Source organism: Gymnoscopelus braueri, assembly GCF_963280865.1.
Source record: "Gymnoscopelus braueri genome assembly, chromosome: 12".
Classification (NCBI taxonomy): Eukaryota; Metazoa; Chordata; class Actinopteri; order Myctophiformes; family Myctophidae; genus Gymnoscopelus; species Gymnoscopelus braueri.
This window is the reverse complement of record NC_137614.1, coordinates 21,853,763-21,869,717: the sequence shown is the minus strand read 5'-3', so window position 1 is coordinate 21,869,717 and position 15,955 is coordinate 21,853,763. Positions and strand designations below refer to the sequence as shown.

The window sequence follows — 15,955 nt, the reverse complement described above, 5'->3', positions numbered from 1 at the left end:
CAATGTAAGCAATAGGCTAGAGAAAATTGACATCTAAATTCACAGTAATCAAAAGTGTTGCCAGCAGAGGAAAATAAATGCCAAAAAGTAGATAAACTACCGTACCTTAAAATCGTCCAGACATATTTGCCAGGATGCAACACTCCCGCTCCTTCCCCACATGCAGACAGTGTATCCCGTGTACAATCTTATCAAGTGTTTAGCAATATTTTCTTATTTTATTTTTCAGAATAGAATCAATTCAACAACACCCCAATCCCCTACCATTGATTATACACTGATTATACACTAACAATAACCAATATACCAATATTAGATGGCCAGGGAGACATTTTTACTCAAAAATAATGGTTGGAATGGATTCAGCACCCCTGAAAACCCCTAGTTAGACACCTCACAAGTTCATTTTAGACTTACATATTTTTCACCCAAGCCCTCTGGGCTCCTTAACTTTGATTGGCTCTCCAGGATTTTCCACGAGGATTTGGGTTTATATTAATTGAGAGGTGATTCTAGGCACCTATAAGAACACATTGGTGAAGAAAGCTATTGGTAGTAATTTTTTTCACAGATGGTCCACACATATTGCTAAAATTCCCTAACTAAGTCTGTTTCCAGAGGTTCCGAACCGCCGGATGTGACGTGTGCTGTGCTGACGTGTTTAGTAGACCTTGTATTGTGAATTTGTACTTCCATGTACTGTTGTTTCATGTCTTACTAAATAAAGTACATCAATCAATCAATCAATCAATCAATCAATCAGTCAATCACGTGTGCTGTCGCGGAAAACTGCAACAACGTAGCGCGGGATCCGGTCGGAGCGGAAATAAGTTTACGTCATCAGGCTGCCGGAACACATGACCGGAACCTCCTGCGCCGTGCACCTCAAATGATTCCCCTTGTTTAAAATGTGTTTAGTTTAGTATAATTGTTTCATTTCTTTTGGTATAATAATCCGTATGTCCATCTTTTATTCTAACTCGTAGCACGACTAAACTAATTGATTCGCATTATGTGGGGGAACAAAAACAATGCGACACCAACCGAAACCCACCACCGGAACACGATAGTTTTTTTTTAAACCGGATCACACGGGGCCAGTTTGGAACGAATACCAGGCTTGCCTCCGCGGTGGAAAGGCTGGTGACGCGAGGTTAGCAACAACGCACGTGTTCAGCAGTGCACAGCACAGCCAAGGGTGAGGGAGCGAAGGGGGAGAACAAAACACCAAGAAGGGCACAGAGAACAGGCGAGCAAGGCCGAAGGAAAAAAGACAACACATTGATTGATTGAAGATATATATTGTTCCACTGTTGCAAAGGTCAAACAGATCCCGGATTCCCGGCCGATCTGGAAAAGAATAAAGCGGAGGAAAACGACAAAAGGTTGCACACAGACAGGTTGACACAGCAGAGCAGACCACTGCTAAGAGGAGGACACATAACATTCACCACAGAAGAGATCCTGAAGGACCAGGCCGCCAGAGAGACGCATGAATAAAAGTTTACTGGTCTCCCCTTTCTAGTCTCTCGGTGCTTGTGTTGTTGGGTCGTTTACTTTAAGCAGCGTTATTTTTAGAGACACCATGGCGGACTACCTGATCAGCGGACAGACCGGCTACGTCCCTGAAGACGGTCTCACTGGATCGCAACTGTTCAACGGAGGAGACGGCCTCACCTACAAGTAAAGGATCTGCATGTTCCCTCATTGATCCCAAAGGATCTTCATGTTCCCTCATTGATCCCAGACCGGGTGATCAGGAGACGTGTGTGTGTGCCTGGGTTCTCTAAACTCTGTGCTTGTTGTTCGTAGTTAAAGCTGTGTGACCCGAAACTTATTTGATGATTTTTTTTTGTATTTTTTAACCCATCTGTATGTTCGAGGGTATGATCAGTGTTGCCAGATTCTGCGAGAGAAATAAGCAACCAGGTCTGTGAAAACGAGCCCAAAAGAAGCGACTGTGGGGTCACACTTAAAACCACGTCGGCTATTTGCAAATAGCCGATCTACAAGCTCACATTGCGACGCTTTGCGAGCTTGTAAATCTGACATTTTCAACGACCAAAAAAATCTTGAACAAAAAAGTGCAAAATGTGGAATATTCTTGAAACATTTTAACAACACAAATCTTGTATGGGGGTCCCTGGTAATGCATAACATATTTTCAGATGGGGGTCCGCAGACAAATACACATTAAATGGGGGGTCCTTGACATGAAAATGTTTGAGAGCCACTGGTTTAAAAACATTAGGAAACCAGCCCAAATAAGTAACCACACTTTAGAAGCAAGCCCCCAAAAAAAACGCAACCCGCAACTACCAATAATTACAAGCGACATCACAGAAAAACAAGCCCAACGTCGCTTATAATAAGCGCACATGGCAACACTGGGTATGATACAATAGCTACATTAATCTTATCTATACTAGCACATCTGCAGTGGTTGCCACTTGCCAACCACTGCAGGAGATGTGCTACAGACTGCATCCATCCAGGATCTATCACTTCTTAACGATAAGCACGTGTATATGCAACAGGCTTCTGTCATCTTGTTTGTGTTCTCATTAAACTGACCCACTGAGTGAGTGCAGTCGCTGCATTATCCTTTATGATGCCGCCCAGGTGACAATGACATCACCATACAATACATAATGTGCCAAAGTTATCAATCAGCCTGCATCTAATCTGCTGTGTCATTCTAGAGAAGATATAGACTACTATGCTATATTTAGAACGCTTGGTAGTACAGCTACACTAACTTGCTATTATATTAAAATCTACAATTCAACAACAAAATTGAACACATTTTATACTCTCCAATTGCCACAAGCATTATCAATATAACAAAATAAGGAAGACGCTGTATATTTTACTCATTCATTGCTTAATGCTTATACATTTAACCTTTCTGTGTTTTACTTTCTGTCCCTAAAACAACCAGATGAGATCCAGACATCATGCCAGTTTAGTCCACTGCCCACATGATTCTGTGAATGGCTCTCTTAATGTCCTGAAATGTGGGCTAAGGCTTACAATAGTTATCTTGTTTTGAAGCATGATTATTGGTTGCATGGGTGTCATCAAGTCTTATGTCATATGCACACAGACACATTCTCTCCCTGTCACTCAAACACCTCGTGGATTGACAAGGCTTGCAACGAGAAAAGTGCTAGGCAGACACATTTCACACACAGAAAACATTTAGCTGGAATGTGTTTTCACGTACTAGTAAATGTGAACGTACACTTTTATTCACAAGCTCAAAGAAAGACGTTTTAAAGGCATTTCTCTCCTACTAAATGTGATTCTGTTATGCAATTATTTTAGTATAGCACAAGCTTAAAATTGCATTAAAAAGCCCACAATGTAAAGAGGCTGAGTTAGTTTAGTTGAGCCGTTAAGTAAATGCAAAACTATTATGAGGCTCTCTGTGTATGTATGTCAAATCAATACACTATCAACTTCATATATTGGATCTCAGCACAAAGCCATAGATCTCAAACTCAGTATCTGACACTGTGCAATTTGGTGGTCAAGGTCCGCAATGAGTCATGTCTCAACTATGCACACCTAGGTTTCCATTTAAATATGTGAAATATTTCATATTTATTAGGGCTGTGTGTTGAAGTTTTAAGTTTAGTTATGTGCGCTATAATAACTATATAAATATAACACCATAAGATCCTGCATACAGTACATACACATGATATACTTGCACACATACAAATAAGCCTACACAAGTAATTTTGCCTCAGAGGTAATAGAACAATAATAGATAAATAACTTATAAATGACTTCAAAGTTCAACAGACTCATCTGATAGTTTCAGTGTGGTAATTTCACTATCGGAGCTGCTAGCAGATGTATCAAATGTAATCTATTGCATTGATCTCTTTTGTTGGAGTTGACCAAATCCATTTCCTCTTCCCTCCTCCCTACCTCGCTGTCTCCAGTGATTTCCTCGTCCTGCCTGGCTACATTGACTTCACATCAGACCAGGTGGTAAGTAGAAGGGGTATGATAATAATCCTCAGGAATATTCTTTGCCAACATTGGCATTTGTGTGTCTCTTCCATTACCCCAATAGGGCTGTCAAATAATCAACTATGAGTAATAATCAACTTTGAGGGGGAAATCCTAAGGCTCTATGACTTGCTGCTAAAATATGTCTTATGACAAATGGCCAAGCAGCCGTCCCTTTATGTTGTGAGTGACTCTTGCTGCCTTTCTTCAGGACCTGACCTCAGCCCTCACCAAGCAGATCACCATGAAAACTCCCTTCGTCTCATCTCCCATGGACACTGTCTCAGAGGCCAACATGGCTATCGCTATGGCAGTAAGTGTGATGCAGAGACACACACAAACACACTTTTTTTCTTAGTTCTTCCTCATGGACCTACTTGCGGATTATACCAATGTCAGTCTACCTTATGTGGATTATGCGGTCGACACGCACTGACATTTTGCACCTGACTTTTGTCTTTTTATTGTTTTTTCTAGCACCTTAATTAACATCCATAAGTATATCATGCACAGTATACGTCTGCTGCTATGCTCACGCACCTTTATATCCTATCTCAGGTACTTGTGTAAATATGTGGATTACTTTTTTTTTCTTTTTTCTCTCTTGTTTGATCTCATTTCCCACTCCCTCCCCCTTTCTTCTTCTCCTTCTTCCCCTTCTTTTTTCTATGGAAATAACGACGGGAACTACTCACGAAAACAATTTCACCCATTTTCTTTACTTCTGTAAACCTGTGATGTGACAATAAAGCTGATTCTGATTCTGACTGTAAGGTTAACCTCCATTCATGCTTCGTCACACGCCGAAAATAGCCGACCTACTAGTTCACAACATGTTGGTCGTAGGTTGTAGGTCGGCTATTTAAGGTGTGTAGCACGTCGTGCGACAGAGCATAACTTAGGCATTGCTCACACACACACACACACACACACACACACACACACACACACACACACACACACACACACACACACACACACACACACACACACACACACACACACACACACAAACACACACACTTTTTCTTTCTTCTGGCTAGTCTCACACTATTCTCCAATATAGACTGAAACAGGCATTAAATTCACATACATATACAGTATCGCTCACACATATGTATTTATATATCGATAGATGATACTTACTGTAGGTCAAGTTCAATATAGCTATCACTATTTCAGTAAGTATACACGCACGCGCACGCACACGCACACGCACGCACACACACACACACACACAGTAATGTATTCTCTCCTGTGTCAGTTAACAGGTGGCATTGGCTTCATCCATCATAACTGCACACCAGAGTTCCAGGCCAACGAAGTCCGCAAAGTCAAGGTAACAATCAATTTCCCATTCTCCTTCCCATTCTCCTCTTCTGCTATGGCTCATAGAGTCTCATCAGTCTCTGTCACTGCCCTCATGTATGTTCCTCACTGTCCTCTCCACCTTGTGCGTTCTTATTATGTTGTTGTGAGTTTTGAGGTGTCTAACATCAAACTTCCACATGTTTCTACACGTTTCTATTCTGTGAATACTTAACGTCAGTCTCCCATAACATATTTCAATCAATTCTTTAGCCTCTGTGTCATTTCATTTTGTTTGTATTTTCTTCAATTCATTTTATAATTTTCTGTGTTTCTGTGTTTTTTCTCTACATCAGTGCTATAGCTGCCTCTGTTGTTTTTGCCCGAGTAAACCCAGTAGGGGGGGACCTCACTCTTTCCTTACCTCGACAGAAAGTAGTTTCTACTCTGCTTTATTTAGTTCAACAGATAGAAGCTTTTCCTGGAGCCTAATAGATGAAGCATTATGTCCATTAATATCTACTACCCCATTTCCCCCATCTCCTCCTCCTCATTTTTCATTTTACCCTCCTGTTTTTCTCCCCTTTCTTTCCCAATCTTATTCCCATCTCCCCTAATCTTACTTCCCATTGCTCTCTCTCTCTCTCCCTCCATCATTTCTCTCTGATTACTGCCCCTCTCCCTGCCTAATCTTTCTTCCTCATCCCCAATCTTTTGTTCAATCCCTCCTTTTTCTTTCTTATTTAAAAAAAAAAACTCACCCCTGTCCTTAACCCCCCCCCCCTCCCTCCTCATAGCGCTATGAGCAGGGCTTCATCACAGACCCGGTGGTGATGAGTCCTAATGAGAGCGTACTGGACGTCTTCCAGGCGAAGGCACGCCACGGCTTCTGTGGCATCCCCGTCACAGACAACGGCCACATGGGGGGTAAACTGGTGGGCATCATTTCCTCCAGAGACATCGACTTCCTGAAGGAGGAGGAGCACAGCCTGCCACTCAGCCAGGTGGGCGGAGATTAGAGAGGGGAAGTGAACCAGCAGTAAGCACAATGTGCCGTTTGGAAAGTATGTTTTCAGATTAAGTTCACTGACCCCCACCCCCCTTTCTGTCCGGAGATTAAAGGAGTTGTTGCAGTAGTTAGGAATTGGATACAGATAATGTCATGGTGAATGTAGAAAAATGGGCGTGAAATAACCGTGGATTTGTGCATTCTCACTTTTATTCTGCGTTTACACAGAGACGCACCAGTAGTGTGCATGCTAGGTGCCTAGGTGGCGGTGTGACACACCGGATAGACCAGTCACGCATGAGTAGAACCACTGCCGCTGTACATCCTATCGCAGCTGTTTGTTTACACCAATGTAATAGCATATGAGGCGTGAGTTAACATGAGCCATGACGTCACACGTTTTGCGGTTTACATGGAGATGCGAGGTGGAGCGTTTTCAAAGATTTCCACTCTGGAAGGGGGTTTAACTTTTTTGCGTTTTCAACCCCCGAAAAGGCTGTTGCCCTCTAAATGGAAGGATCTGATATTTTATTTTGCCGTCTTCTCTAGAGACCGCTTAATCGTCTAAACGGGGCCATAGACATCCTTAGAGACTGTCGCTGAAAGTTGTGTTTATCATGTTCAGTAATGTAAAAGTGATTAACTGGTGGTTTGTCGGTCTCCTGCCCTTTTCTCTAGGTAATGACAAAGCTAGAGGATCTGGTGGTGGCCCCAGCCGGAGTGACTCTCAAAGAGGCCAATGAGATTCTCCAGAGGAGTAAGAAAGGTAAGGACCCTAGGATCTAGGATGTTAGAACTGTTAAATGGATGTGAAATTCTGCAGTTGAATATGCGTCATGTTGTCAATTGGCACCTGCCAAGTATAAATTCACCAATAAAACAGGAACCTGACCTCCTCTCCTGTCTTCTATCCATCCCTCCAGGTAAGCTGCCCATAGTGAATGAGGAGGGTAACCTGGTATCCATCATTGCTCGTACAGACCTAAAGAAGAACAGGGACTTCCCTCTGGCCTCCAAAGACCCCCGCAAACAGCTGTTGTGTGGGGCCGCCATCGGCACACACAATGACGACAAGTACCGACTCGACCTACTGGTGCAGAGTGGGGTGGATGTAGTAGTATTGGTATGGACTGTTTTTTTTACACTGGTTTTACTGGAACAGTTGCCTATCTATGTTTCTGCTTGTATTACTACTACTTAGTGGACCTGCTGTTGCAGAATGGATGTAATGGCATTGGTATCGTTTTTATTCTACTTTTAGACTGGCATTGCTGGAACAGAATCTGTTAATAAATTGGTGTTGGCGGAAGACTAGTTAATGTATTCTAATTCATACTAGACCTTTTGGTGTCAGTTGTAGTCATAGTTAGTATGGGTGACATACATAGTTTTGGACTGGCTTCAGACTGGGTTAACCTGGCATGGGAGTAACATCTTACTGGAATAATGAAGTTATATACTGTAGGTGAAATCAAATGTAATTTTGTCATTTTACAGGGCAGTAATCTGTACAGGACAGCATATCAATTTTGATTTTGATGATGATGAAAACGTGTATTTTGTTTTGCCGAAGCCCAGGTTCACTTTTCCTGTCTTCTCTCTCCAGGATTCCTCTCAGGGTAACTCCATCTTCCAGATCAACATGATTAAATACATCAAGGAGAAGTACCCTCAGCTACAGGTCATTGCAGGCAATGGTGAGGACATGAGTCACTCTCAACCAGGGCTCCAAACCGGTTACAGGAATAGAAATGAAAAAAAAGAGCAGAATTGAAAACAGAGGGGTACTTGAGTGGCGCAGGGGTAAAGTTCATGGCCACCTCCACGGATACTAGGGGTTTGAATCCTCCGGGGTGCTCCGGGAGTACAAGAAATTTCTATCCAAACTCCCAAATGTCTTAAGATCTGCATCATGTCTCAGCATGCCTTCATTATATCAATGCAGTGAATGCATGTTATTTCTCAGTCCCAGATCGTAGATTATCTTGGACAGAGCATCAAACTGGCAAAATTACACCTGTCCGTGCATGGGAGGTCATTCAACACCTGTCTAGCAATGGACCCAGTGCCGCAGACAACTCACAAGTCAAACACCTGTTGCTAGCAAGAGAGACCATCAACACGTCTTCACATCACTATTGTGTCTGTTTTGGATGCATAGAGAAGCCTGTCTAAAGCGCACCAATAGTATTTTTAAGTAATGGGCTAGCATGGCTGTATCCAACACAGATTTACACAAACTCGCCATGAATATCATTATACTTACTGTAATGCAAGTTTGTGTGGATCGTGCATTTTCATACCTGAGGTTTATTATTTTCCCCATTGAGATCATTGTGACTGTGAGTGACTGACCATCGTCCTAGAATCAGGTTAATCATGCATTATCTTCAGCCAAATACCATTTCAAGAGGAGCTTAAAATGTTGAACTTAAAAACAAATTGAACTTATTTGTCAAAAATGGCCTTTGGTGCCAGTGGAATCCATTTATAGCACTACATGTTGACATTGGAGATACAGCTGAAAAATGCATCCCTCCTTGGGAAGGGATGCGTTTGGGCCAACTATGTGCAGACTTCTGGGGATGTGCGTGGCACAACTCAGCTTATATTTCTCAAAGCTAATACTGAGTCTTTCCCTCATCAAATACGTACATTCTCTCCTAATTTCATTACAGTTTGCTGTCTGCGAAGACCATAGCCACCAAGTAACTATTTAAATGTCCCCTTGTACTGATTGGTCGCGATGTGTCTGTGACAAACGAAACAGCAACCAGTAAAACCACGGCACGGCCGTCTGTCTGAGCTATTGGACTGTGACATTGACCACAGATCCCATGAGCAGCAATACAATTTAACAGCTTAAATTTTGGAAAAGTAAGCAGAAAAATCGGCTTAATCTGTCCCTGCATATATGACAATGGTCAATGATGCCCATGTGCAATGTACTTTCCTTAACTCTTTAACTGCCAGAGTTAGAACATCGTCTATAGCTGCCCTTGCCAGCGATTTAGAGCGATTTATAGAATATAATTCGATCCACCCGGCAATCGCCTCAAAAGACGTAGGGGGGGGGGGTCTCTGAGAATCGGGGGGGGAAAGCGTGCTGTCGCGATAATCCATTCCATAGTTAGGGGCAGTTGAATGTGGCTTGTTTTCACCAAAAAGCCGAGAAAATTGATTTTTATAAATCCTATAATACTAAAAGAAAGTTAAACCAGCTTCATTTTGTTGTGATCATGTGATTTCTGGGTGTACTCTTCTTGGGTGATCCATGGGATCATTCACAGGCTGCGGAAGAGCGCCCTTTATATCGTAAACCACTGAAAACACCACATGACGAGAATCTCATCATTGGCGGTCTGAGTCTTGGAGTGAAATGACGAGAAATCGCGTCATTGGCTGTCAATGAGTTAATAAAGGAGTTCAGTGTAAAATACAGGCATACAATGCTCAACAAGAAATCTCTCCCTGTCTTCCTCCAGTGGTAACTGCGGCTCAGGCTAAGAACCTGATAGACGCCGGAGCGGACGCGCTGCGAGTGGGCATGGGCAGTGGCTCAATCTGCATCACACAGGAAGGTGAGTGGACTGACAGGCAACCCCACCAATTACATCCCTGCTCAAGATTCAAGATCTTTGTTGTTAAATTGTATATATATATATGAGTACACAAGGGGAAAGTATTTGGTTTTGGTTCCTCAACATTGTTGAAGCAATAACAATAATTTAAAAAAAAAAGAATAGCAACAAAAAGGTAAAATAGCAAAGTATGTCATAGCACACTTTGAGGTGCTGTGTGCATGGTTCCTACTTGTAAATATTATCCATATATGTATGTGGAATGTGTTTATATTTCTATTTACATGTATATGTGTGCAAATGTTTGTCTGTGCAGTTACTGCTCTCACCCACACAGATCTCAGCCAATCCGGCATCTTAAAAGATGGTTACATGACTAAATGTTTTGGGGATAAAGGGGGAAACTACGAATTGCCACAAGATGAAGTACTTGGAAGGAAATTGGGGTGGGTTGGGAGGAGTGTTTGATATTATTGGTCATACTATACTGACCAAGTATACTCAAGTATATGAGGGTTCTTTTCTGTTTGCTGTGGTGTTCAGGAAGTCGTTTGTCAAAACAGTGGAATCAGAGTTTATTTTTTGTTTTTTACCACATAAAGCAAATAGCATATTATGAACTGGATGGAACTTTACAGTGGAAAGGTAACTGTTAGAAATAGATGTTAGGGTCTAAATGTAAACCTCTGACAGGTTTAAATTCTGCTGTGTTGGATGCTCTTTCATGGTTTGGGAATAAGGCAAAAACATAATTTCTGTTCGTTGCCGTGCTTACTCTGTTTGATGTTTTACTTTGTGTCTGTTTCTGTCCATCCATCTTGTCCGTGATTCCTCTCTGGCTGTCACCCCTCTTTCATGCCCCTTCTGTCGCTTTGTGCTCTGGTGACCACTGACCATTTCTGTCTTCTCATCGCTGATTGCTCTCTCCATCTTCCTCTGTCTTCATCTTGTCCTTTTGTCTCTCCCTCTCTCACTTCCTCTATTTTTTATTTCTGCATTCCCCCTGTGTGTGTGTGTGTGTGTGTATATACTGTATATTGTATGTATGCACATACATATGTGTGTATGCTGAATGTATATGTTACGTACACGTTTGTGTGAACATTGTATGTATGTGCATACGTGGGTGCGTGTGTGACTGCGTGGGATTGCGTGTGTGTGTGTGTTTGCGTGCGTGTGTGTGTGTGTGTGGGTCTCCCTAGCACTCCCTTCCATTCCACCAGCAATAAAGCTCCACAGCCCCAAAACCCCAGACACTGTTACGGGATACTGCAGTAAGTCCCTCCCCTCTCAGCCTGCGCTGGGCTCCCATTGGCTCCACTACCACACTGTGCCCGCCCCCCCCTCCACTTCACAGCCTGCTGCATTGGTTGGTTAACGGATCTGCATCAGTAGTTGTAGTAGTAGTGGTACCAGTAATAACTGTAATGGTGGTTTTCTCTGTGAAAGCTGGCCTTGGGTGTTTTGGGGTTTTGGATGCTTGTCTCTTGTCGTTCACTAATCTGTCAGTCATGTTGAGTCAACGTTCCAGTTCCCTACCCACCCACCTACCTTACCACCCTTGTATCTCTGTGTCTTGACTTGTGGCATCATCAAAATGAGACGTGTTGTCTGATGGCATTTGGATGAACACGATTGGCCCCGATCGTCAAATCAAGTGTTAAGTTAAGTTAAGCAATCCGTAAGAATTATCCTACCCGGGATTTGAAGTCGGGTCTCCTTCACGAGAGCCACATTTTCTGCCGAGCTTCATCCGATACATCTTGTCAACTAGTAGAGGCCATTCCAAACACAGGAGATACATTTCACCTCCAACCACTGCTGTTGTGTTAGTATTGTTGTACAGATTGGTTAAAATAATGTTTTGTTCACAAAACAAAGTTACGGATTGCAACTTTAACTCTTTGAGAGTAAGCAAATGGACCCTTACATGTCCAGTTAGTTACATTTGTACACTCTGAGAGTACAAATGGATAAATAACTGAGCTCTATACTGTGCTCTATGTGTTGTGTCCTCTGTGCTTGTGGTGAATCACCAGACTGCACATTCTGCATTGAGGATCAGGGGTTGGTCTGGCACAGGAAGGGAGTTGCCTTTTTGCCGACGGTGCATCATACATGCATGCAGTGCCACAGCAGCGGCCAGTTATGCAGAAAATGCTTCTTCTAAAAGCCACATTTTTTGGCAAGTTGGGCAGAATGAATGCTGACAAATGTGTACTTGCTATTGGCCATATCATTATCTCACATAAGACACCAACAATTTAGAGATGTTTGGCTTGTTTGTTTGTTTGGCTTGGTAAATAGATTTTAATTTGTTATTGGTACAAATTGACTGTATGTTACATAATAGAATCACCGGGTGTTTTGTGGGAACGGATGGGAGACTTGGCACTGATATTACAATATTTACAGTAATTGTTCTACTGATGTGGTTGGTTTAACTTCCCCATTCACATTGTTTAACAGCCCATAAGTCAATAACTAACATTTTCCCTGTGTCTCATTTACTTTTAACATCACCTTTTGCACGTCCATCAACATTATTCTTTTTATGACGTAATTTAAAAAACTTTGGTTGACTTTTTTTATTGAATCTTCTGTCATCTGACATGCCTTTGATGTTGAGGTATTGTGTAATGTGTTGGTATTAATGGGAGCTATTCATCCAAAGCATCAAAATGGTGTGCCGTACCGTAGACATAGCTGAAAGACTTGACTAATTGAATTTGTTACTTCTTTGAAATGAATTGTTGTTTTTAATAAATGGGAGTGTTTGAGGGACAGTCAGAGTTGAGTTCCTCTCCAGTAAATAGAACTTAGTCAAGTCCCACTTTATTTATCGTGCACATTTTTTACATGAGGAAACACAATGTGCTTCAATAAAGAAATTTGTAATGTAATTTTTTTGTACAGAGATATAGACAGTGACACGAATAGCACTATTATTTGGTTGCTGTCTCTTGTCGATAATATACTATACTACTTTAAGCCATTATAACAACTAAATGTTTCATGTTAGAAAGTATTTGACTCCACACAAAACAAAAATCCATCCCTGTATTTTCATGTTTTCAAAGTGTCTGCATCAGTTTTAAAGCATGTATACTCCTCAAGATTGGCTATATGTAATCTCAGTCTAGGTTATAACATATTGGGATGTGACTGGTGAAGAAGTCATTGATTTTGCTGTAGATGCTGGCCTAAACATTACTATTGTTTATTATATTCATGTTATTTATTAACTTCCCCACTTCCGTCCTCCATTTTGTGCAAACAAGACTATACATTGGCTAAGTATTTGTTTGGCAAAAACTGAATGTATTCATTCGTTTCGCTGTTGTTTAATGCTTTGTTCTCTCCGTCTATCCAGTGTTGGCGTGTGGCAGACCCCAGGCCACAGCTGTCTATAAGGTGTCAGAGTACGCCAGGCGTTTCGGCGTGCCGGTCATCGCGGACGGAGGCATCCAGACAGTTGGACACATCGCCAAAGCCCTGGCCCTGGGGGCGTCTACAGGTAGGGAGAGGAGAGGAAAGTGTCTGCATTGATTAACCCATTAAGACCGGGAATGCATCTGTGTCATTTTAAGATTTCTTTGGCTATTCAAAAACAGCAGGTATACAAGAGCTTGTAGATCTGCTATTTTTTTTTTAAATCTATTTTTTTTAAATCTTTGAATATATATTTTTTTACTCAAATCTTTGCTTCTGGGGGGCCCTGGAACAAAATACTTTGAGGTGGGGGTGGGGGGGGGGGGGGGGGGTCCTTGACATGAAAAATGTTTGAGAACCACTGTTACAGTATATAGCAACATACGTTTTTTAATTATTTTTAACTGTTAGGATTTAGAAGACATTTTTATTTTTTGCTTTGAAGTGTGTTACACTTAAGCCATATTTTATCCTGAGCTTGTCCATATTTTTTAAGAAGTTTAAAAAAATCTTATAATTTCTACCTGTAATGAATGAAAATAGGGATGCCAGATTGAAAGTGGTTAAGATGCTATGATGAATGGTCATCATGATATATAAAGCTCAACCACTAGAGGGAGTATTTGCTTAAAAAACTTCTAGTGTGTGAGTTTGACAGTTCAGGCATGGTAACATCATAAGGCATAAGATTTATCAAGATAATCTTTGTTTTTGTCAGTTGATGAAATTCCATTGGAAAATTTATTAAATCCATTTATTTGAGTCATAATTAGAATTAGTTCTCTAAGAAGAAGACTGCAATTTGAAGCCATAATTGTGTAAAAATTGCTTTTAACTTCATGAGTTGGCACTATATTACCTTGGTTCGTTGTTAGGCATGTGTAACATAACTGCATTATACTGAATATTGGCGTTCCGAAGCAACATTGTACGTGTGAATATTGAGTTTATTTATTTATTTTTATGAATGAACCTGAGAGGTATTGCAAACGTATGTTTAACATTCATTATATGTACTGTATGTCAAAACAGTCAGCGTAGTATAAAATACATTAAAGACATGGTGAAATGAAAAATACGGTTTTCACACTTATAGAGCCTACCCGCAGTCATGAGGACATCCAACACAAACATTATATATTAAATAATATATCATTTTTGTGTATTATGTAAAAAGTCCTAAGCTGGCCTGGGCCGCAGCGTGGCGGTCCAGGCACCCTAGACTGCGATGCCAGCCTGACAGCGTGTCGCGGGTTCGAGTCCCGATCCTGACGACCTTTGCTGCGTGTCACCCCCCATCTCTCTCCCCATTTCCTGTCAGTCTACTGTCCTATTAATAAAGGCGTAAAAAGACTCCCCAATGTTGGCTTGAAAATCACTTCTTTTTGGCAAGCAACACAGTGGGGCGATGGCATATAACTTTAAGCTTAGTGGTCCAATCTTCTCCTCTTTCTATTACTTAGTATTACATTCACTTTATATCACTCTCTCTCTCCCCCGCTCTCTCTCTCTAGTAATGATGGGTTCATTGCTGGCTGCTACCAGTGAGGCTCCTGGAGAATATTTCTTTACTGACGGCATCAGACTGAAGAAGTACCGCGGTATGGGCTCATTGGACGCCATGGACAAGAACCTGGGCTCCCAGACAAGATACTTCAGGTACACAAACAGTACACACACACACACACATAAGCCATAACCTGGCTGAGATGCATATCACAGTGCAATTCACGGCAACGTAAACAGGACTTTTAAAGTAGTGTTTTGTTCAATATCCTCCCTGTCCATAGTGAGTGTGATAAGATTAAGGTGGCCCAGGGCGTATCTGGAGCGGTTCAGGACAAAGGCTCCATACACAAGTTTATTCCCTACCTGCTGGCTGGCATTCAGCACTCCTGTCAGGACATAGGTTCCAAGAGTCTCACACAGCTCCGGTAAGACTAACTCATCTGTGTGTGTGTCTCTCTCTCTCACTCTCACTCTCACACTCACACTCACACTCACACTCACACTCACACTCACACTCACACTCACACTCACACTCACTCTCTCTCTGTCTCTATCTCTGTCTGTCTCTCTCTCTCTCTCTCTCTCTCTCTCTCTCTCTCTGTGTGTGTGTGTGTGTGTGTGTGTGTGTGTGTGTGTGTGTGTGTGTGTGTGTGTGTGTGTGTGTGTGTGTGTGTGTGTGTGTGTGTGTGTGTGTGTGTGTGTGTGTGTCTCTCTCGCTCTCTTCAGCGTTTCCACTGGTTATTAAAAAGTCTTAAAATGTATTGAATCAATTCTTCCAACATTAAAGCCTTTAAAAGTATAAAAGTCTGAAATATTTATAAATTACATTGGTCTTAAATTATTTGCTTTTCAAAAAGAAAGAAAATGTGGTAGATATAGCTGAAACCATTTTATTAGGAAATTCAGATTTGTCACCACCTCGTATTTGCTTCCGTGGGATTTAGTTTGTGCATTATTTATATATATTTAGTTTGTGACAAATTTAGTACATTGGGTATAGTAAACTACACTGGAATGGTCAGACCACTGTCAGCAGATTGGGCGTTTACAGGACCAGGTGATGGGGGTGTAGTGGAGGTTAAGTGTTGTTTAC

The 15,955-nt window shown here is 41.7% G+C and overlaps 1 protein-coding gene across 2 annotated transcripts in view; it reads left to right on the top strand.

Annotated features, from left to right (window-relative positions):
- Positions 1 to 1,164: 1,164 nt before the first annotated feature.
- Positions 1,165 to 15,955, top strand: part of impdh2 (IMP (inosine 5'-monophosphate) dehydrogenase 2) — a 17,235-nt gene continuing 2,444 nt past the window's right edge. The window contains exons 1-13 of one of the 2 annotated variants that reach the window (XM_080444098.1): positions 1,165 to 1,683; positions 3,954 to 4,002; positions 4,235 to 4,336; positions 5,288 to 5,362; positions 6,129 to 6,335; positions 7,019 to 7,106; positions 7,264 to 7,463; positions 7,947 to 8,037; positions 9,826 to 9,921; positions 11,124 to 11,195; positions 13,295 to 13,438; positions 14,868 to 15,012; positions 15,144 to 15,287. In XM_080444098.1, the coding sequence (XP_080300224.1) occupies positions 1,586 to 1,683; positions 3,954 to 4,002; positions 4,235 to 4,336; positions 5,288 to 5,362; positions 6,129 to 6,335; positions 7,019 to 7,106; positions 7,264 to 7,463; positions 7,947 to 8,037; positions 9,826 to 9,921; positions 11,124 to 11,195; positions 13,295 to 13,438; positions 14,868 to 15,012; positions 15,144 to 15,287 (1,511 nt within the window). In that variant the 5' untranslated portion in view covers positions 1,165 to 1,585. The remainder of the gene's footprint in view (positions 1,684 to 3,953; positions 4,003 to 4,234; positions 4,337 to 5,287; positions 5,363 to 6,128; positions 6,336 to 7,018; positions 7,107 to 7,263; positions 7,464 to 7,946; positions 8,038 to 9,825; positions 9,922 to 11,123; positions 11,196 to 13,294; positions 13,439 to 14,867; positions 15,013 to 15,143; positions 15,288 to 15,955) is intronic. The other variant, XM_080444099.1, reaches the window with a different exon arrangement.